This window comes from Mirounga leonina, unplaced genomic scaffold (assembly GCF_011800145.1).
Source record: "Mirounga leonina isolate KUSES-001 unplaced genomic scaffold, KU_Mleo_1.0 Mir_175, whole genome shotgun sequence".
Lineage (NCBI taxonomy): Eukaryota > Metazoa > Chordata > Mammalia > Carnivora > Phocidae > Mirounga > Mirounga leonina.
This window is the reverse complement of record NW_023270453.1, coordinates 35,737,155-35,759,948: the sequence shown is the minus strand read 5'-3', so window position 1 is coordinate 35,759,948 and position 22,794 is coordinate 35,737,155. Positions and strand designations below refer to the sequence as shown.

General features: G+C 44.6%; 1 protein-coding gene across 1 annotated transcript in view; it reads left to right on the top strand.

The window, feature by feature from the left end:
• Window positions 1-22,794, top strand: part of TMC7 (transmembrane channel like 7) — a 50,180-nt gene that overhangs the window by 13,375 nt on the left and 14,011 nt on the right. The window contains exons 2-11 of the mRNA XM_035022367.1: window positions 1,375-1,615; window positions 2,508-2,656; window positions 5,881-6,048; window positions 7,807-7,889; window positions 12,553-12,698; window positions 14,391-14,538; window positions 15,789-15,962; window positions 17,868-18,025; window positions 20,322-20,439; window positions 20,758-20,855. Of these exons, the coding sequence (XP_034878258.1) occupies window positions 1,375-1,615; window positions 2,508-2,656; window positions 5,881-6,048; window positions 7,807-7,889; window positions 12,553-12,698; window positions 14,391-14,538; window positions 15,789-15,962; window positions 17,868-18,025; window positions 20,322-20,439; window positions 20,758-20,855 (1,483 nt within the window). The remainder of the gene's footprint in view (window positions 1-1,374; window positions 1,616-2,507; window positions 2,657-5,880; window positions 6,049-7,806; window positions 7,890-12,552; window positions 12,699-14,390; window positions 14,539-15,788; window positions 15,963-17,867; window positions 18,026-20,321; window positions 20,440-20,757; window positions 20,856-22,794) is intronic.

Below are 22,794 nucleotides of genomic sequence, written 5' to 3'. Positions count from 1 at the left end.
CATCCATCTTCCCATCCATCCATCCATCCATCCATCCATCCATCCATCCATCCATCCAATGAGCATTTATTGAATTCTTCTCTGAATCAAGGATGGTGCTAGGTCCTTGGGTGCAGTGGTGAAGACATCATCACAGTCCCTGCCTTTGGAGAATTTCCAGTCTCCTGGAGGAGACAGATGTACTCACACAGTCACACAAATACATTTATTTACAAATATTATGTATTTATTTACAAATTGTGATGCGCTGTAAAGGACTTAGTGTGTGTGGGGGGAAATGTAACAAGGTACCGGTAATAGTGCAGTGGGGCAGGGCGGTTTCCCTGAGGAAGTGACGTGTGAGTAGGAGCTAATAGGATAAATAGGTGTGGCAAGTTCATTCCAGGCAGAGGGAACAGCATATGCAAAGGCTCTGAGGAGAAGGAAACAGGGCCCATCTACATATCTGAAAGATCCTAAAAAATACGTGGTTGGAGGGCAGAGAGCTTGAGGAACTGCAGACACAGACAAGCATCCGACCACGCAGAGCTTTTAGGACCTGGGCATGGGATTGGGCAACCCATCAACTTTATTTTCTCATCTGTAAAATGGGACTGATAATAGTACCTACCTCAGTATGTGTGAGCATCTACGGTCAGCTGAGTGACAGCTGGCTGCAGGCTGGCCTCGATGGTCTCAGCTGGGGTGATCGTCCCTGCTCCAATGGTCTTATCCTTCAGCAAGTCAGCTTGGGCTTGTTTACATGGCGGCAGCTGGGATCCAGAGAGCAGCCGAAGCTGGCAAGGCTTAGAACTGGCCAGCATCACTTCCACTGCATTCTGTTGGTCCGAGCAGATCCCACGGCCAGCTCAGATCCATGAGTGCGTGTGAAGCTCTTAACACAGTGCCTGGTGCACGGGAAGTGCTCTGTCAGTGCTATTATTATTGTTGTTGCTGTTGATGGTATCATTATACATTTGCATAATGCTTTATGCTTTTCGGAGTTTTATCCTATACATCATTATAGCCCACACTTTGGGAAGATAGTTGGGGCAAATAGTACTAGTCCCATCTGACAAATGTAGATGAGTTTAGATAACTGGCCGAGGTCACACATTTAGCTGGTGGCTGCATCCAGATACTAGAACTCAGATATCATGTAACCTAAAGCATATTTGCACATGCAGCTGCTGAAAGTGAACCCATTTGCAGATGATGGCATTGTCCTGAGCACCAACCTGGTAAATAGAATAATGAAGGTACAAATGATTTTGTCAGGGGCGCAGAAAAGTGACCGTCTGCATGATTTAGGTAGGCAAAAAAAAGATTTTTTTTCTATTGGCTCCCAAGCTCACTGTGGTTAATGATGGTTCTCTTTTTTTCTTTCTTGCCCAGAGAACCTCTCTTTGGACTCCAGTGGCTTTTCTTCTCCTGTGAATTTCCTTCAAGAATTGCCAAGCTATCGGTCCATTGCACGCAGGAGGACGACCATTCTTTCCCGAGACAAGCAAAGTGGCACTTTGCTGAAGCCGACAGACTCTTACAGCTCCCAGCTGGAGGGAGGAATCACCGAAAACCTCAATAGCCAATCGATTCGGAAGTATGCACTGAACATCTCTGAGAAGCGGAGGCTAAGGTTTGTTCGGTGGCCATCTAGAAGGCATCTGATGTATGTTTTGGGCAGAGGTGTGTTTTATGCATGGAATGCATTTCCTGAAGAGTTCACGTAATTAGAAATGTATTACTTAGGGTCAGCCAAGCTGCAGCAACAAAGTTACCCAAACATGTAGTAGCTCAATGTATTAGAAGTTTATTTCTTGTTCACATAAAAGTCCTGGGTTCAGATCAAGGGGGAACTTTGCAGTGATTCAGGGACCCGGGCTCCTTCCATCTTCTGGCTCTGCAACCCCCCCAGAACCTAATTGTTGTCTGCAGTCCCTCCCTGCTTCGCTTCCCCTCAGCCCCTGCCAACCTCTGATCTACTCTTTGTCTCTAGATTTGCCATTCTGGACATTTCAGGTAAATGGAATCATACAATATGTGACCTTTTATAACTGGCTTCTTTCACTTAGCATGATGTTTTCAAGGTTCATCCAAGTTATGGCATGTATCAGTACATGATAGTCGTTCCTTTTTATGGTTGAATGATATTTCATTGTATGGATGGATATGCCTCGTTCTGTTTGTCCGTTCATCTGTTGGTGGACATTTGAGTTGTTTCCACCTTTTGGCTATTGTGAATAGTGCTGTAATGAACATTTATGTACAAGTTTTTGTTTGGGACCCTGTTTTCAGTTCTTTGGGGGTATCTACCTAGGCGTGGAATTGCCCAGTCATAATGGTTAATTCTGTGTTTAACGTGTTGAGGAATATCCAGACTGTTTTTCCTAGTGGCCACACCATTGTACATTTCCACCAGCAGTGTATGAGGGCTCCAGGTTTTCCACATCCCCTCGGCTGGGGTTTTATTTGATGCTGAGGCTTGATGACACTTTCCTGATCATTGTCATGATTGTTTTTTAATGCAGGAACATTCAGGAGACCCAAATGAAGTATTTATCTGAGTGGGACCAGTGGAAACGGTATAGCAGCAAGTCTTGGAAGAGGTTCATAGGGAAGGCTCGTGAGATGACCACCCACTTGGAGCTGTGGCGGGAGGACATTCGCAGCATAGAAGGTACCATACCCCCCACGCTGCACATGCTTCTCTGTGGAAGACTTCTGTGCCTGGGGGAACATACAGCTTCGTTTCCTCTAAGCTGTAGATGAAATTTAGCACTTCCTTCCACGATGAATGGGAGCAATGGCACCAGTTAGGATTAGCAGAACCTGTGTCTTCATCCCCAGGAAATCAGATATTTTCCTATTCCTTCCAGTTGTATTATCTTGGAATATCACTTGTGCTCATCACTACTTTGAAATTGCAGCAGGGAATCTGTAAGATCGGCCACTAGGTCTTGTTATTTAATGTGCTAATGAAGAAGCTCGTGTATTATTCTAGCACAGATTTGGTTTTTAGTATTATAACCGTATGTCCATTTGTATTTGGTGCATTTATTTTTTTTATTTTTAAGATTTTATTTTATTTTTTAGGTAATCTCTACACCCAACATGGGGCTTGAACTTACAACCCTGAGATCAAGAGTCCCATGCTGAGGCAGCCAGGTGCCCCTGTATTTGGTGCATTTATTATTTTATTTTATTTTATTTATCATATATATGCAAAATATATGATTCCATTTATTTTTTCCAAATTTTTAATTTAAATTCTAGCTAGTTAACATATAATATTTGGTGCATTTATTTATTTTTTTTGAAGATTTTATTTATTTATTTGAGAGAGAGAGAGATAGTGAGAGAGAACATGAGTGGGGGAAGGGGAGAGGGAGAGGAAGAAGCAAGACCCCCCGCCCGCTGAGTGGGGACCTCCTCCCGCAATGTGGGGCTTGATTCCAGGACCCTGGGAACATGACCTGAACCGAAGGCAGACACTTAACTGACTGAGCCACTCAGGTGTCCCAAAATTTATTTTCTTTTTTCTTTTTTTTTTTTTTTGTATTTTTTTTTATTCTTATGTTAATCCCCATACATTACATCATTAGTTTTAGATGAAGTGTTCCATGATTCATTGTTTGTGCACAACACCCAGTGCTCCATGCAGAATGTGCCCTCCTCAATACCCACCACCAGGCTAACCCATCCTCCCACCCCCAAAATTTATTTTCTTATACTCTGGAGACTGGAAGTTCAAGGCCAGGCTGCCTTCTCACTGTGTCTTTACATGACCTCAACTTTGTGCACTCTTGGGGAAAGAGGGAGTAAGGGGGGGGGGGCTCGAGTTCTGATGCCCCTTCTGGTAAGGCCACTAAATCCCAGCATGGGGACCCACTCTTACGACCTCATCTAACCCTAATCACCTCCCAAAGGCCCCACCTCAAAAGACCATCACATTCGGGGTTAGTGCTTCAGCATGTGAATTTGGGGCAGGGGGTGGGGAGCGGAGGATACAATTCAGTCCGTAGCGAGTATATAGAAACTGGAAGTTGTGCCAAAATATAAAATTAGGAAAAAACATTGGAACATTTGGCTGACATAGCAGAGCTGGGGGGAAATACCTCTTTTTTTTTTTTTTTTAAAGATTTTATTTATTTATTTGAAACAGAGAGAATGAGAGGGAGGAGGGTCAGAGGGAGAAGCAGACTCCCTGCCGAGCAGGGAGCCCGATGCGGGACTCGATCCCGGGACTCCAGGATCATGACCTGAGCCGAAGGCAGTCGCTTAACCAACTGAGCCACCCAGGTGTCCCTGGGGGGAAATACCTCTTAGGATGACATAGTTTCTATCATAAAGCAAAAACTATTTACAAACAACTCCTCAAATCTGCTAAAGTGGGGATTTTGTCAAGTTTGTAGGGGATGTGGCAGGGTGAATGGAAGAAATGCTGTCATTATTACTATTTTAAGACCTATAAAATACTCGGGCCACCTGGGTGGCTCAGCCAGTTAAGCGTCTGCCTTCGGCTCAGGTCATGATCTCAGGGTCCTGGGGTCAAGTCCCGCATCGGGCTCCCTGCTCAGCAGGGAGTCTGCTTCTCCCTCTCCCTCTGTCCCTCCCCGCCACTCATACGCGCACTCTCTCTCACTCAAATAAATAAATAAATGAAATTTTTATAAAAAAAAACTATAAAATACTCTTGATAACTTATTCAATGAAATACCTTTTTAAATTGTTGTTTTATTGGGGGAATGTAAATGCAATCACAAGGGGCTTCATAGGCTCACTTAAAACTTAACCATCTAGGGGCGCCTGGGTGGCTCATTTGTTGGGCGCCTGCCTTCGGCTCAGGTCATGATCCCAGGGTCCTGGGATCGAGCCCCGCGTCGGGCTCCCTGCTCAGCGGGAAGTCTGCTTCTCCCTCTCCCACTCACCCTACTTGTGTTCCCTCTCTCTCTGTGTCTCTCTCTGTCAAATAAATAAATAAAATCTTAAAAAAAAAAAACTTAACCATCTAGTTGTACTTTTTCTGAGTTCTGAGCACAGCATCGTGTTTGGAGCCAAATAATAAAAGCTAACCCCGATTGAGCTTTTTTTTTTTAAAAAAAGATTTTATTTATTTATTTGACAGAAACACAGCGAGAGAGGGAACACAAGTAATGGGAGTGGGAGAGGGAGAAGCAGGCTCCCCATGGAGCAGAGAGCCCAATGCAGGGCTCGATCCCAGGACCCTGGGATCATGACCTGAGCTGAAGGCAGATACTTAACAACTGAGCCACCCAGACGCCCCCCAATTGAGCTTTTACTGTGAGTGGGGCATTGTGTTAAACATTTTCCTCATATTGAACATTTCATATAGGGATCATTTGCATGGCTCAGAGAGGTTAAAATACTTTTCCAAAGTACCCTCAGCTAGGATAAAGCAGACCCAGGATTTGAAGGATTTGATCCAGGCCGTCAAGCTTCCAAGCCCAGGGGTTCAGTCACCATGCCCCAGCTTCCTTTCTCGTTTAGTGGTGGCCTTTCTGGAGGTTTTGTTCAGAACGTGGCTTGTGAGAATTCAGGAAGAGATTCATACATTTAGGCTCAGTTACAAAAGCACTGCTGCAATTCAGTGGGGAAAGGGTAGTCTTTTCAGTAAATGGTACTGAGTCAATTCGATATTCGTATAAGGAAAGATGAATATTGAGTCCTGCCTCACACCATTGTCAAGTAGTTAATTCAAGGTCGAGTGTAGATTTAGAAAGGAGAACCTTAAAGCCAACAGTAGAAAAACAAAATATTTCTTCCTCCTTCCCCCACCAAGATCACTCCAACTTCAGCTTTCTGGCTGATTGGATCTACTGTGGGTAACGCATGTGTAGGTCAATACTCTTGGTCACTGATGTCTGGATTTCTTTTTTCCAGGGAAATTTGGCACTGGGATTCAGTCCTATTTCTCCTTCTTGCGGTTTCTGGTGTTGCTGAATTTGGTGATATTTCTGATCATCTTTATGCTGGTTTTGCTCCCAGTCTTGCTCACCAAGTACAACATCACCAACAGCACTTTTGTGCTCATTCCGTCCAAAGACACGGGTGAGTCTAAGGCCTGGTTTGCTGTGAGAATGTTCTTGTCACTCTGTATGTATCTGCAGTGCTTCCTTCTCTGGAAATCTTTGTATTCTAGTTGCGGGTGCCTGCATCAGGATGGGCTCAGTTATGCTGCAGAAACAAATGACCCCATAACTCTTAGCACCTAATAACCACAAAAGGTTCTTTCTCACTCCTAGTACATGTCCATCACTGTTTGGTGGTGGCTTTGTTCCATATTGTCTTCACTCTGGAGCCCAGGCTGATGGAGCAGCCTCTCTCTGGACCACTGATGGTCACTACGTCCAAAAGAAAAAGAGCCAGTGCAAACATACTAGCTCCTAAAACTCCTGCCTGGAATGACACCTTTCATTTCTGCCACATCTCATTACCCAAAGCAAGTCACTTGGCCCCTGCTGATTTCAGCAAGACATTTGGGAGGAGCACTGTGGGCTAAGAAAGTGGAAAATTTAGCACATATGATATCACCTACTCCAACTCCAGTAACTTTACTTTGAGACGTTTATCTCTGATAATGAGATAAACTGGCCTTCACCAGTCATGTGCCAGACATGGCAAGTGCCATAATTCTCAACATAGGTCCCATCTTTTGGGCATCCTGCGTTGTCAAACAGGGAGAGTTTCTGTCATTCTACAAACATTTATTGATTCCCTTCTAGGTACCAAGCTCTGTGCTAGGGGCCAGAAGTAGGCAAGCTGAGTCAGAGCCTGACTTATGTGAGAATGATAAAATGGCAGAACTGGAATTGGTCTTGGAGAAACTGGTTCAACTCCCTTCTTTAGCAAAGGAACATAGGAAACTAAGGCCCAGAGTAGGGGTGGTAGATTGGGTTATTTTTCTCGATTTGTCACTCCCCTGTAATTGTGACTTGTAGGGCCTCCCACTGTGGGCAGAGGATACTTTCTTCCCCATTGGTATTGCACTTGGCCGTGTGGCTGGTTTTGTCCAATGGAGTATTAGCTTGAAATGGCTTGTGTGGTTGGCTTGCCCATGAGAAGAACATCACCAGATAACCATTGCCTCAGCCTGGGTCCCAGAATGAAGTCATATGGTGCAGACCTGAGCCCAGCTGGAAGCGTGGGATCCATCCTAGCTCAGCCTAAATCAGCTCAATGAACTCAAATTGCAGCTCCATGAATGAGAAAATAAACGTTTGGTATGTTCAGTCACTGAGACTTTGTGGTTCTTTGTTACGCAGTAATAGCTCACTGATATAGGGAAAGTGAATTAGCTGTTCAAGAATAAGGTAGTGTCATTAAAATTGGTATTCAAATGATTTCTTGGTTATTTATGCCTATGTAATATATAGGTTGTCTTAATGAAGCTGCATGTTTATTTATACACATGTAGAGATCTTTTAAAATTGGTCGTACTTACAGTGGAATCACAGTTATATCAATCACATCTTCCAAAACATGTGCAAACATGAACCCCAAACCACAAAATACCCATACAGACAGAAAATGTGCACTGTAACTAGACCCACATACAAAATATATAGAAAAAGACATATATCAATAGATGTGTAGGGAGAATAGCGAGAGGAGAAAATGCTGCTGTACTTGCTCTATTGGGGTTTGCACTGCAAATAGAAAACCACAAATTCACAACATCCATACATAATTAGATGTGACATCTCTAAATGTATATACATGTGCATGCCTATATACACAAATTATGATAGACAAGTTGTAGCGACTGTAAAACTTTTCCACTGATGTTCTTGTTTTTGTTTTTTACAGATGTCCAATGCACAGTATATCCAATAAGTAGCTCTGGACTCATTTACTTTTATAGTTATGTCATAGACTTGCTCTCTGGCACTGTAAGTATTTAACATAATTCCGCATTTGGACCCTCGATAGGCTGCAAATAGGTTAATTTAAAGATCAGGCTCCTGAATGTCTGTGGTGAGAGCCAGGCACAAGAGTTGACACAAATACTAGTAAAAGGAACAGGATTTGCAGTGACCTCATCAGCAAGGATAATGTTCACCCACCTGCTGCTAGAACATATAGGAAACAGGCTTCAGCCCCTGGCCATTCCTTAGTCCCTGCCCCCTTTGTACTGTCTTGCAACAAAATACCAAGTTCCCCCAAAGAAAGAAGTTTCAGTGGAAATAAACCCAGAGAGAATTTATTTAATTTCTCAGACACTGTAAAACCTTACATGTCGGGGCCCCAGACCACCCGGCTGAAAGCCATGGCTCTTCCTCCCAGAAATCACACACAAAGACATGCGTCATACAGATACGTGCTCATATGTGTGTGTGCACACCACATTTGTACTCGTCCATATACATTCCCCGAAATCCAAAGTCTGTTGTTGTTGTTTTAAAGATTTTATTTATTTATTTGACAGAGAGAGACACAGCGAGAGCAGGAACACAAGCAGGGGGAGTGGGAGAAGGAGAAGCAGGCTCCTCACCGAGCAGGGAACCTGATGCAGGACTCGATCCCAGGACCCTGGGATCATGACCTGAGCTGAAGGCAGACGCTTAACGACTGAGCCACCCAGGTGCCCCGTGCTGTAGGAAGTTTAGCAGCATCCCTGGCCTCTGCCCTCTAGATGCCCATAGCAGCCATAGTTGTGACAATCAAAAATGTCTCCAGACATTGCCACATGTTTCCTGGGGGACAGAATTGCCCCTGGTTAAGAACCACTCCTTTGGATGGGTGCCTGGCTGGGCTCGGTGGGTGGGGCATGTGACTCTTGATCTCAGGGTCGGGAGTTTGAGCTCATGTGGGGTATGGAGCCTATTTAAGAAAAAGAAAAAAAAAAGAAGCACTCCTTTAGATGTTTAAAAAATACAAATATATTTTTAAAATCTTTTTTTTTTTTAGATTTTATTTATTTGACAGAGAGAGCATAAGCCGGGGGAGCGGCAGGCAGAGGGAGAGGGAGAAGCAGGCTTCCCACCGAGCAGGGAACCTGACGTGGGGCTCGATCCCAGGACCCTGGGATCATGACCTGAGCCGAAGGCAGATGCTTAACCACCAGGTGCCCCTAAAGAAATCTTTCTGAAAGTTGCTGGCCTTAAAATGCCATGTCATTGAGCTTTTGCTTTTCCAAACGTACAAAGCTTTGAATTTGTCCACTGCATTTGATTTTGAAAAAGTGGTTTTTACATCTCTGAGCTTATGTTTTCCTCAGAGCAATTGAGAGGGACTGCCAGGTGGGTATTAAAATGTCCACCATGCAAAAGAAGAAATGGAAGCTATATAAAACATATGAGGAGGAAAGAAATTCAGTGACTAACCCAAGGTCACTAGTGAAAGAAAAGTGGGATCAGATTCCCATAACTGCTGTTAGCCCCATTTCTGTAGATGACATCCCATAAGAGAAGTTTCTCTTTATGGATCTCTACATACCATAACCTCCTTATAGGAAAAATTTTGGGACACTTAGATGCACTTGATCATAAATGTTCAGTAGACTATATGTGATGAAAGGAGAATAGCCAGAGAGATTAAAAACTAGCTTGTCAGGGCACCTGGGTGGCTCATTCGGTTAAGGGTCTGCCTTTGGCTCAGGTTATGATACTGGGGTCATGGAATCGAGTCCTGCATCAGGCTCCCTGCTCAGCGGGAAGCCTGCTTCTCTCTCTCCCTCTACCCTTCCCACCTGCTCTCTCTCTCTCTTTCTCTCAAATGAATGAATCTTTTTTTTAAAGATTTCTTTATTTGACAGAGAGAGAGACAGCGAGAGAGGGAACACAAGCAGGGGGAGTGGGAGAGGGAGAAGCAGGCTTCCCGCAGAGCAGGGAGCCCGATTTGGGGCTCCATCTCAGGACCCTGGGATCATGACCTGAGCCGAAGGCAGACACTTAACGACTGAGCCACCCAGGCGCCTCTGAATGAATCTTTAAACACTGGCTTGTCTTTGCTGAAAACAGGTGGGCTCATGATCAAATCAGAAAGATTATTTTCCAGGCCCACTGGATTTTTGCCCTATAATATTTAATTATTTTGAGGGAGATATCGATGACAGCCCTGATACCAACCTGGGGCGATAAAAACTGGTTTCGTGTAGTTGGGCAAGTTTTTATGGCCAGTATGCCCAGCCTTCAGGAGAATTAAAGGTGGAGTCTTCTGTTTCTACATTTTTCTTCTAATAAAAAATTTACTTTAATACTCAGTATAAGCATATATGGTTATCATAAAAAATACAGAATTTATAGAGTGAAAAGTGAAATTACCTTTCCCCAGAGGCTACCGAACCTTTAGCGCTGGCTCATAGCCTTCTCCACCTTTCTCGTGTACTTTCTTCGTATGGTCTTGCTTCATATTTTGTATGGGTTTTTCATGGTCTAGCCAGTCCCCTGTTGCTTCCATATTCCCCCTTTATAAACAGTGCTATACGGAACATCTGTGTAGTACGTATGCTATACATATATTTCTGCTTTCTGTAGTACTGTCTTCCCACACTCCTAGAATTTTCCCGCTATCCAAGGAGACATGTGAGGTATTCAATTATTCCCTCCCTAAGTAGTCAGGAACTTTTCTGTGCTATATTTTCACATGGGGCACCTTTGGGTTTTTTTGGTTCGGCTTGGTTTTGGTAACAGTTTTATTGATATATGATTCACACAGCATACAATTCACCCATTTAAAGTACAGAATTCAGTGTTTTTTTTACTGTATTCACAGGTAAGTTCTGTCATCGCTAGTCAATCTTAGAACAATTTCATCACCTTAAAAAATGCTGTACCTTGGGGCGCCTGGGTGGCTCAGTCGTTAAGCGTCTGCCTTCGGCTCAGGTCATGATCCCAGGGTCCTGGGATCGAGCCCCACGTTGGACTCCTGTTCGGCGGGAAGCCTGCTTCTCCCTCTCCCACTCCCCCTGCTTGTGTTCCCTCTCTCGCTGTGTCTCTCTCTGTCAAATAAATAAATAAAATCTTTTTAAAAAAAAAATGCTGTACCTTTTCCATAACCCCTACCAATCCTAACTGGTGCTAAGCAACCATTAATCTACTTTCTGTCTACAAAATGCTTATTCCTGACATTTCATATACACGGAATCCTATAATACATGGTCTTTTGTCTCTGGCTTCTTTCACTTAGCATGTTTTTTTTTTTTTTTAGTATTTTATTTATTTGAGAGTGAGAGCAACAGTGGCAGGCAGAGGGAGAAGCAGGCTCCCCGCTGAGCAGGGAGCCCGATATGGGACTCGATCCCAGGACCCTGGGAATCATGACCTGAGCTGAAGGCAGACGCTTAACTGACTGAGCCACCCAGGGGCCCCGACTTAGCATGTTTTTAAGGTTCATCCATGTTGTGGCATCTTACCAGTCTTTCATTCCTTGTTCTGGTCAAATAAGATTTCATTGTGCAGATATATTGCATTTTGTTTATCCATTCACGGTGGACATTTGGGTGGTTTACACATTTTGGCTATTATGAATAATGCTGCTATGGACATTCATGTGTGAGTTTTTGTTGGGGACAGATCTTTTTAATTCTTTGGGGTATATACCTAGGAGTGGAATCCCTAGGTCAAATGGTGACCCTTTGTGTAACTTTTTGAGGAATTGCCCAACTTTTCCAAAGCGGCTGCACCATTTTACATTCTCACCTGCAGTGTATGAGGGTTCTGATGTCTCCACATTCTTGTCAATACTTGGTATTTACCCTGACTTTTTGATTATAGCCGGCTACTCTAGTTTGTGTGAAGTGGGATCTCTTTGTGGTTTTGATTTGCATTTCCCTAATGAGTAACACGGTGTTGAGCATCTATCTTTTCATATGCTTATTGACCATTGTGTATCTTCTTTTTTTTTTTTAAGATTTTATTTATTTTTTTATTGAGAGAGAAAGTGAGCGCATAAGCAGGGGGAGGGGCAAAGGGAGAGGGAGAGAGAGAATCTCAGATTCTGTGCTGAGCGTGGAGCCCAACATAGGGGCTCGATCTCACCACCCTGAAATCATGACCTGAGCTGAAATCAAGAGTCTGATGCTTAACCCCTAGATCTTTAATTTCTTAAACAATGTTTTCTAGTCTTAAGAATGTAAGATTTACACTTCATATGTTAAATCTATTCCTAAGTATGTTACCCTTTCTGCTGTTGTTGCACATGGAATTGTTTTCTTAATTTCATTTTTGGATCACACACCTCTGTATTTTCTTTTTTTAAAAGATTTTATTTATTTGACAGAGAGAGACACAGCAAGAGAGGGAGCACAGGCAGGGGGAGTGGGAGAGGGAGAAGCAGGCTTCCTGCCGAGCAGAGAGCCTGATTTGAGGCTCGATTCCAGGACGCTGGGATCATGACCTGAGCCGAAGGCAGACGCTTAACGACTGAGCCACCCAGGCGCCCCCACACTTCTGTATTTTTAACGCTCAGGTTTTATCCATGCTTTGTTCCCCAGACACTAGCTGAGCACTCCTTATGACACTGGAATGTGGGTTCCTTGAGGCAGAGACTGGTCTTCTGGTTCCCTGCAGTGAACGTAACCAGTCTGACCTCATGCCTTTGGCTTTGTTTCAGGGTTTCTTGGAGGAGACCTGCCTCTTTTATGGACATTACACCATTGATGGAGTAAAATTTCAGAACTTCACCTATGATCTGCCCCTGGCTTATTTGTTAAGCACAATTGCCTACCTGGCCCTGAGCCTTCTTTGGATAGTGAAAAGGTAAAATTTATCAGGTCATCGCATTCTTTTTGAATTACCCTTGATGGCTGGGGTTTATTGGTGGTCTGTGGACTCTGGGAGCCATTGCCCAAATGATGAGCAGAGTCCAGAGTCCCATAACAGGTATATGAGAAGAAAGGTTTGTGATACGTTGTAGGCCAAGGAGACCTGGAGGTAAGGGAGGCAAGATTTGGGATCTGGAACCACAGCCAAATCATTATTGCGCACATTTTCAGGGCTGTAATGTGACCTCTTTGATCTGGTGTGGTTGCTAATCAGGTCTCTATTGGGTTGTAAGTGGCAGAAACCCAACTCTGACTAACTAGAGTAAAGGGGAATTGAGAGAACCAAGGAAGGGAGGAAACTCCAAATTACAGGAAGGATAAGGATATGGGTATGTCTTCCAAATCACCAAAAGCAAGGGCTCCTTCATCCCTGGTGATTCTCCTGGTGGCAGCTTCCTTATGTAGACTCCCAAGGTCACAGGTTCAGAAATCCTTTTGAAGAGATGTGTTGGCTCTTCATTCAGGTACCCAACTCTGACCCTTCAACGACAGCCAGTAGGTCAAGATCATACGAGAACCTCGTATTTTCCATGGTAGACAGGCGGTTCAGTGGGAGATGCCAATTCCCAAGAAATGAATAGCAAGGAATATTAATTAAATTTTAAAATTTTTATTTAAATTTTAGTTAAATGAATTAAAATTACAAAGTGTGCAACAGCATGGCATCTGGCCTGAACAGGTGCTCACTAAATATTTGGTTATTTTACTATTTAAGTCATTTATTCATTTATCCATCAGCTGGATCATGGTCATATTACAGTCCAGGCATTCCAGATATAAACGTGGCAAGAAAGCCTGTGTACCTGCCCTCAAGGAATTTTTTTTTTAATATTTTATTTATTTATTTGAGAGAGAGAGAATGAGAGAGAGCAAGCACATGAGAGGGGGGAGGGTTAGAGGGAGAAGCAGGCTCTTTGCTGAGCAGGGAGCCCGATGCGGGACTCGATCCCGGGACTCCAGGATCATGACCTGAGCCGAAGGCAGTCGCCCAACCAACTGAGCCACCCAGGCGCCCTGCCCTCAAGGAATTTAAAATGTAGTCAGGATAAGGGGCTACAGGCAGTAAACACATAATGGCTGCAGATTAGATTCAATGCTGTGAAGAAAATAGACTAACCTGAAGTGAGGGGTCACAACTTTAGAAGGGGTGGTGAGGAATCTTTGGGAGGGATATTTGAGCTGACGCCTGAATGATGGGAAAGAAGCATCCATGAGAAGAGGCAGGGGAAGAATTGACTGAGGAATGGGTAGAGCGAACCTGTAAGTACAAAGGCCCTGAGGCCAGAGAAGTTTGTGAGTTTATAGAACGGGAAAAAAGCCATGGTCATCCCAGCAGCATGGCCGAATGGGAGGAAAGATGGCGTAGTGCAGTCTCTCTAGGCTGTGCTAAAGAGTTTGGATTTTATTCCAACTACGAGAAAAGCCCTTGGATAGATGAAAGGAAATGATTTTCCACCATGAGCTACCTGGTTAGCTGCCACACATATGTAGCATGGTCCAGACTTGTCCCTGTCAAAACGAGTGGAAAATGCAGCCATGTATAGTGTTTTTATATTGTCAACAAAGCCAATCCACGGGCCTGTATTTTGTTGTTCTTCTAAGAAGGGTCATCGTGTTTTGGGGCCAGGTCAGTGGAAGGGTTCAAAATCAACCTGATCCGGAGTGAGGAGCACTTCCAGAGTTACTGCAACAAGATCTTTGCCGGCTGGGACTTCTGCATCACCAACCGCGGCATGGCGGACCTGAAGCACAGCAGCCTGCGGTACGAGCTCCGAGTGAGTGCTGCTGGGTTTTCTCTTGGCGGGGTCCTTGCCTGCCAAGTTGTGCCTTGGAAAGCCAGGGGGCTGCAGCTTGCAGAGGAGCTGGGTGCGGCCCAGGCTGTCTCTAGTGCTTAGCAAGTTTCCCGTGTCGTCTTCAAGAACTTCCCACAGAGGGGGTGCCTGGGTGGCTCAGTCGGTTAAATGTCTGCCTTCGGCTCAGGTCATGATCCCAGGGTCCTGGGATCGAGCCCCGCATCGGGCTCCCTGCTTGGCGGGAAGTCTGCTTCTCCCTCTCCCGCTCCCCTTGCCTGTGTTCCCTCTCTTGCTGTGTCTCTCTCTGTCAAATAAATAAATAAAATCTTAAAAAAAAAGAAAGAACTTTCCACGGAGAACTGTCTCCTGGGGTTGATCACCTTCACCGAAGCATGGAGTTGGTGGACTGGGGATGGGCGGGAGGTGGGCACATGAGGGTGGGTGGGAGGGAATGGTGTCTTCCCTCCTTCCCCACCACCTTATACTGTTATTTTTCCACCTGATGAGAACCTGTCATGCATCACTTATACCAGGAGAAACTAGAACTAGGGGGGGATGCTATGATGATAAGGTGGAGTGGAGAGAATAGGAAAAAGTACAAGAGAATTTCCAGATTCATAAGGAGAGAAAGAGGAACAAACGGTATCTTGAACAAACCCACCCAAAAAAGGAGGAGACGATCATAACAAAAGCATAATAAAGTGACATGGAAGGGCTCAAACCAAATGTATTCTTTGTCTAAAGGAATGACACATACTACATCTAAGTAATGCCATGGATAGGTTATGCTTCTGTTTTCACAGTTATTGTGAAGTCTAACTGCAGTCTTTTTTTTTTTTTTAAAGATTTTATTTACTTGAAAGACAGAGCATGAGTGAGGGGGAGCAGCCAAGGGAGAAGGAAAAGCAGACTCCCTGCTGAGCAGGGAGCCCAATGCAGGGCTTGATCCCAGGACCCTGGGATCATGACCTGAGCAGAAGGCAGACTCTTAACTGACTGAGCCACTCAGGCGCCCCTAACTGCAGTCTTAGGAGGTTCTATCTTGACTTAGACCCTTAGTAGACATGAAAGCTAGTTGGGCTTGGTCTGGGAAGATATCTACACAGAGATCATTTTTTTTATTTAAGGAAGGTCTTAAAGATGGATGGATAGGATAGGAGGATGAATCACAGGTTCCACCCCTGAATATCTCTTCACCCCATGCTCACAGATGAGTTTTCTTTGGCCCTCAGGCAGATCTGGAGGAAGAAAGAATACGGCAGAAAATAGCAGAAAGAACATCAGAAGAGACAATACGGATTTACTCTCTGAGACTGTTTTTGAACTGTATTGTTCTGGCCGTTTTAGCCGCGTGCTTTTATGCAATCTACAGAGCGACAATATTCTCACAAGAGCACATGAAAAAAGTAAGTACTCTGTGAAAGCCAGCTTAACTTTTACTCTGGTTGGACATTAGGTATGCCAAGTGCATTACAAGCCTCTGACATAGAGACCGTCATCATTTCTGTTTTATACATAAGGATATCAGTTTGACTGCTATGACAGAGAACTGAAAATCAGAGGTGACCAATTTCTATCTTTTTTTAAAGATTTTATTTATTTATTTATTTGAGAGAGAGAGAGATAGCAAGAGAGAGAGAGCATGAGCAGGGGGGAGAGGGAGAAGCAGGCTCCCTGCTGAGCAGGGAGCCCAATGCGGGGCTCAATCCCAGGACCCTGGGATCATGACCTGAGCCGAAGGCAGACCCTTAACCAACTGAGCCAACCAGGGGCCCCCAGTTTCTACTTTTTTTTTTTTAAAGATTTTATTTATTTATTTGAGAGAGAGAATGAGATAGAGAGAGCATGAGAGTGGGGAGGGTCAGGGGGAGAAGCAGACTCCCTGCTGAGCAGGGCGCCCGATGTGGGACTCGATCCCAGGACTCCAGGATCATGACCTGAGCCGAAGGCAGTCGCTTAACCAACTGAACCACCCAGGCGCCCTCAATTTCTACTTTTAATAAAAATACAGGAGCATCCAAAAAGAGTGTTTGGAATTCCTCCTAGAATCCATAATATTCAAATTCAAGTTTACCTACCTAGATTTAATCCTCAACTCCACTACTTACTAGCTGGGGCTCCAGTTTACCTAAAATAGCAGTGGTTTTAAAAATGTACATTGGGGGGCGCCTGGGTGGCTCAGTTGGTTAAGCGACTGCCTTCGGCTCAGGTCATGATCCTGGAGTCCCTGGATCAAGTCCCTCATCGGGCTCCCTGCTCGGCAGGAAGCCTGCTTCTTCCTCTCCCACTCTCCCTGCTTGTGTTCCTGGTCTCGCTATCTCTCTCTCTGTCAAATAAATAAATAAAATCTTTAAAAAAAAAAAATGTGCATTGGTCTGGTGGCTTTGATTCATGAAATCAATCATTGGAGTGTGGGGGGGGGGAGTCCAGGTTCCTTCCGTCTTGTGGCTCTGCCATCCTTAGGGTACGCCCTTTCCTATATGGTACAAGATAGTTCAGCATGTCCACATTCTAACCAATGGGAAGGAGGTGAAGGGGATGGGAAGGTATACCCTTTTCTTCAAGGACAAGACCTTTTAAGTGCTTGCACTTAAAACATCTTCTCACATCCCTTTGGCCAGAATTTAGTCAGATAGCTGTACCTCACTATAAGGGAGGCCAGGAAATAATAGTTTTATCCCAGATAGCCGTATATGTGGCCAAATAGTTTATTACTCTGAAAGGAGAGAATGGCTAGTCCAAATCAATAACTACTATGGCCTTGAAAATACTTTAAATTACCCACAGATACAGACTACATGGATTTTTTTTTTTAAACTTGACCTTAATTAATCCACTAGAGCTAATTTTTCTTTCTGTGGTACTAGAGCATGATACCTCTATTTGAACATCCAAAGAAGGAAATGGCTTATGTTTATTTTTATTTTTAAAATTTTTTTAGAGAGAGAGTGAGGGACAGAGAGAGAGGGAGAGAGAGAATCCCAAGCAGGCTCCATGCTCAGTGTGTAGCCAGACATGGGGCTCGATCTCATGACCCTGAGATCATGACTTGAGCCAAAATCGAGAGTCAGATAAGCGACTAAGCCACCCAGGCGCCCCAGAAATGGCTTGCGTTTAGAGGCCATGTTGAATGACATATATGTTTGTGTTGTTTGTTTATCTAAATATGTATAGTTGAGGTTTTTTTCCAGTTTTATTGAGATATAATTGACATATATAAGGTGTACAATATAATGACTTGACGTACGTATAGTTAAGTTCTTTCAAGGTCAATTCATTTGTGATGTAACTTCCCTTTGATATCTTCATAGGAAATTGACAAGATGGTTTTTGGAGAGAACCTTTTGATATTGTACCTGCCTTCTATTGTGATTACGCTGGCCAATTTTATCACCCCAATGATCTTTGCCAAGATCATCCACTATGAGGATTATTCCCCAGGCTTTGAGATCCGGCTGACAATACTTAGGTAATGCCTAGACATGCCAAGCAGGTCACCACTTGCCCACTTTCCTGCCCATGGCAGACATTGCTAATCAATTGTGGCACCTTTTCCTGTTGAGCCAAGAATCCTCGACAACCTTCAGACAGCCCACATGAATGAATCAGAGTTTGCTTATGCAGTGAAATCTCTTTGACTTAAGCATGTACTCAGTGGTATTATATTTTTGGTTCATGTATTAGCACATCCACAGCTGAGGGCATAAGGTGCGGCCCTGGGATTGCTCGGAAGATGTTAGAAATGACAAGTGTATACCAGCAAGGGAATGAGGAAATGAGAGAGTGAAGGGAAGGTTGTTGATAAAGGGTTTCTTATTGGGGCTGTTGGCAGCTGGGGCTTGGTGCTACCGGACAACTGGGTGTTTGGGTGGGATATATCTTAGTGGGTTCCCACCCACCAAGGTGTCCATCCTGTACTTCATAAAAGTAGCTGGCTCCCAGAGGCATCAATTCCCCCATGCTCCCACCTCGTTACCCCCGTGCATGGGCCTTGGGAGGAGAGGAGAGGAGAGTTACAAGCACTTACACCAGGAATCTGGGGCATCTGCCGGGATAATGAGTGCTAAGAAAGTGGGGCCAGGTCACTGACTTGTTGTAATATCTCTTCTCATTCTAAATAAATACTCAGTTTCTTAAAAAAGAAAGAAAGAGAAAAGAGAAAGAAAGAAAGGACAGCTGTAAAGCAGGGTCTGGGGAGTGAACACGAGTAAGTTGAAGAGGACCAGGTGGGGACTGTGTGATATAGAGCGTTTCATGCCTCAGATGGTATTTGCACTTTTTTTTAAACTTTTTATTTTGGAAAATTTCAAACAGAAACGAAAGGTGTAATAAACCTCCATATGCCCATCACTTAGTTTTGATCATTACCAACAATTTGCTAATCTTGTTTCATCTGTCCCCCCAACACACTTTTGCTGGATTATTTTAAGCAAATCTTTTTTTTTTTTTAAGATTTTATTTATTTATTTGACAGAGAGAGACAGCGAGAGAGGGAACACAAGCTGGGGGAATGGGAGAGGGAGAAGCAGGCTCCCTGCTGAGCAGGGAGCCAGACGTGCGACTCCATCCCAGGACCCTGGGATCATGATCTGAGCCGAAGGCAGACGCTCAACGATTGAGCCACCCAGCCGCCCCTCTTTTCATTTTCTTTCTTTTTTTTTTTTAAAGATTTTATTTATTTATTTGACAGAGAAAGACACAGCGAGAGAGGGAACACAAACGGGGAGTGGGAGAGGGAGAAGCAGACTCCCTGCTGAGCAGGGAGCCCGATGCGGGACTCGATCCAGGGACTCCAGGATCATGACCTGAGCCGAAGGCAGTCGCTTAACCAACTGAGCCACCCAGGCGCCCCTCTTTTCATTTTCTTAATAGTAACTTTCAAATAGTAGAAGTTTAAAATTTTACTGAAATCCAGTTTATCTTTTTTTTTCTTGGATTATGCCTTTGGTGTCACATCTAAGCAATCTTTGCTTGACTCCAGATTTACAAAGATTTTCTCCTGTGTTTCCTTTTTTTTTTTTTAAGATTTTATTTATTCTTTTGACAGCGAGAGACACAGCGAGAGCAGGAACACAAGCAGGGGGAGTGGGAGAGGGAGAAGCAGGCTTCCTGCCGAGCAGGGAGCCCGATGTGGGGCTCAATCCCAGGACCCTGGGATCATGACCTGAGCCGAAGGCAGATGCGCAACGACTGAGCCACCCAGGTGCCCCTGAAAGATTTTATTTTTAAGTGATGTCTACACCCAGTGTGGGACTAGAACTCACAACCTTGAGATCAAGGGTCACATACTCCCCTGACTGCACCACTCAGGTTAGACATTTAAAAAAATATTTGGGGCCGCCCAGGCGCCCCTAGACATTTTTTTTTTTAAAGATTTTATTTATTTATTCATGAGAGACAGAGAGAGAGAGAGAGGCAGAGGGAGAAGCAGGCTCCCAAGGAGCAGGGAGCCCGATGCGGGGCTCGAGCCCAGGACCCCGGGATCATGACCTGAGCTGAAGGCAGACGCTTAACGACTGAGCCACCCAGGTGCCCACCCCTAGACATTTTTAAGTGTACAATTCTGTGGCATTAAGTACATTCCCAGTGCTTTGCCACCAGTGCTGCTATCCATTTCTAGAACATTCTCAGAATCCCAAACAGAAACTCTCTAATTATTTGTGGTTTGCTTTGGAGCTTTTCTGCTCTCTAGCCTCAGTTCCAAGGAGCCGGCCTGCCCCGAGGCAGCCTCTTCCCACCCCCTCTCCTCACTCTTGCCCCCGCAGGTGTGTTTTTATGCGGCTGGCTACCATCTGTGTGCTGGTATTCACGCTGGGTTCCAAGATTACATCCTGTGATAACTACTCCTGTGAGCTCTGTGGCTACAACCAGAAACTCTACCCGGTGAGCCTGCAGGGGTGGGGGCATCTTGCAGGGGGAGGTCACCGTGGGGTGACAGGCTCAACATCAAGAGAACGGCCCTCAAAGCTATGGGTTTGAATCCCCAGTTGATGCGCTTTCCTGCTGTGTAGCCAAGTCACACAGCAGACACTTCCGTAGGCTTGGAAACCAGAGTCTGTGCTGGAGCTCCACGGAGCGTCCGCTGATGGCCTCCGGAGGCAGCAGGATCTGCGGGTGGACGGGGCACTGGAAGGAGTGTGAGAACCTGGCTTTCTCTGCCCCAAGTTGCCCCTCATTTTCTCTTGATCTCTTTGGTTTCAGTGCTGGGAGACCCAAGTTGGGCAGGAAATGTACAAGCTGATGATCTTTGACCTCATCATCATCTTGGCTGTGACACTTTTTGTGGATTTTCCCAGAAAGTAAGTGTGAGGGATACCCCTCTGATTTCCACCTACCCCTCCCAGTCCCTTCCATATCCCCAGTGGAGGCTCCCATCACAGCTGCTCTTCATAAAGTGCTGACACACATCACTGACAACCATCCAGTGACTTTGAGCTGGCTCTCGGCCATTGACCCCATAGTCCATTAGGTGCCCCCTTGAAAGACAGGATGAACCAAAATGGCGCTGCTTTCCATGAAGTTTCCATGGAGATGGCTTCTGACCATTAGCACGCTAACTATCAGGGGAGACCTTCCAGGTTCACGCCCCAACACTGCCACTTGCTGGTCATGTGACCTTGGGCAATAAGCTCTGTGCCTGTTTTCCCACCTGTGAAATGGGGATGGTAGCCGTAGCCCCTTCACAGCACAGTTTGAGGATGACGTGAGAAAATGCAGATAAAAGTACTGAGCACTCAACAAAATATTATCTGTCGCTATCATGATTATCATTACCACATTGTCATTGCATTATTATTATTGGCATTTCCTTGAGCCTTAGGTGAAACTGTTTACTTAACCACGTTTTTACCCAGCTGTACAAATTATCCAGGCATATCAGTAGTCCAGTAAGCCCTTAAAAATAAACTTTAAAAAAGAAACTATCCTTTTATTTTTATTTGTCTATTTATTTTTAAAATTTTATTTTATTTATTTATTTATTTATTTTAAAGATTTTATTTATTTATTTGAGAGAGAGAGAGTGAGAGAGATAGAGTGCATGAGAAGGGGTAAGGTCAGAGGGAGAGGCAGACTTCCCACTGAGGAGGGAGCCTGATGCGGGACTCGATCCTGAGACTCCAGGATCATGACCTGAGCCGAAGGCAGTCAGTCGCTTAACCAACTGAGCCATCCAGGCGCCCCCAAAATTTATTTATTTTAGAGAGAGAGCGTGTGAGCACACAAGCAGGGGAGGGGCAGAGGTAGAGGAAGAGAATCTCAAGCAGACTTCCCACTGAGCTCAGAGCTGAATGTGGGGCTTGATCTCAGGACCCTGAGATCATGACCTGAGCAGAAACCGAGAGTCAGACACTTTACTGACTGCGCCACCCAGGCAACTCTGTTTTTATTTATTTATTTATTTATTTTAGAGAGAGAGAATGAGAGAGTGGGGGGTGGGGGTTAGGGGAGGGGCAGAGGGAGAGAGAGAATCTTAAGCAGGCTCTGCACCCAGCACGGAGCCTGACATGGGGCTCAATCTCACAACCCTGAGATCATGATCTGAGCCAAAATCAAGAGTCAGATGCTTGACTGGTGCCTCGAAACTCTCCTTTAAAAAACCTATACAAATATGACATGAGTGTGTACTTATTAAAAAACGTTAAATATTTAGAATACAGAAAGAAAAACAGAGGCCTAGAGAATAGTGAGACTTCTCTTTTGTTATCGTCTCCCTAGCTCCCCATTCCCTCCTCATTTTTCAGAGGTGGCCACTGTTAACACTTTGGGGTAGATCCGGCAGTCCTTACAAATAAAAACACATTTACAGAACTACCTATGCAAATAAACACACAGTCTTGCTAGGAGTGTTAATTTTCTCCCTATAAATAGGATCACAGTACATCCACATTGGTCTGCAGCTTGCCTTTTCTTCCCCCCTTCCTTGGACACACAAAATATCATGAACAACTTTCCATATCAGGACACATGTATTTTCCTCATTTATTTTAAGGACTGTATGATATAAGTCCATGCCTTATAATTTGTCATTGTAGCCCCTACTGATGGGCATTTAGGTTGTCTCCAGTGTTTTTGCTAATATGAGACAATCTACAGTGAGCAACTGTGTGTGTTAATCTCAAGCCCCTGGTCCTAGGGTTTCTGCAAGAAGCATGTAGGATTCCAGGAAGTGGTATGCTAGGCAGCAGGGTTCTCATAAGCCATTTTCTGTGTGAATGCACATTACTTTTTGGGCTTAGT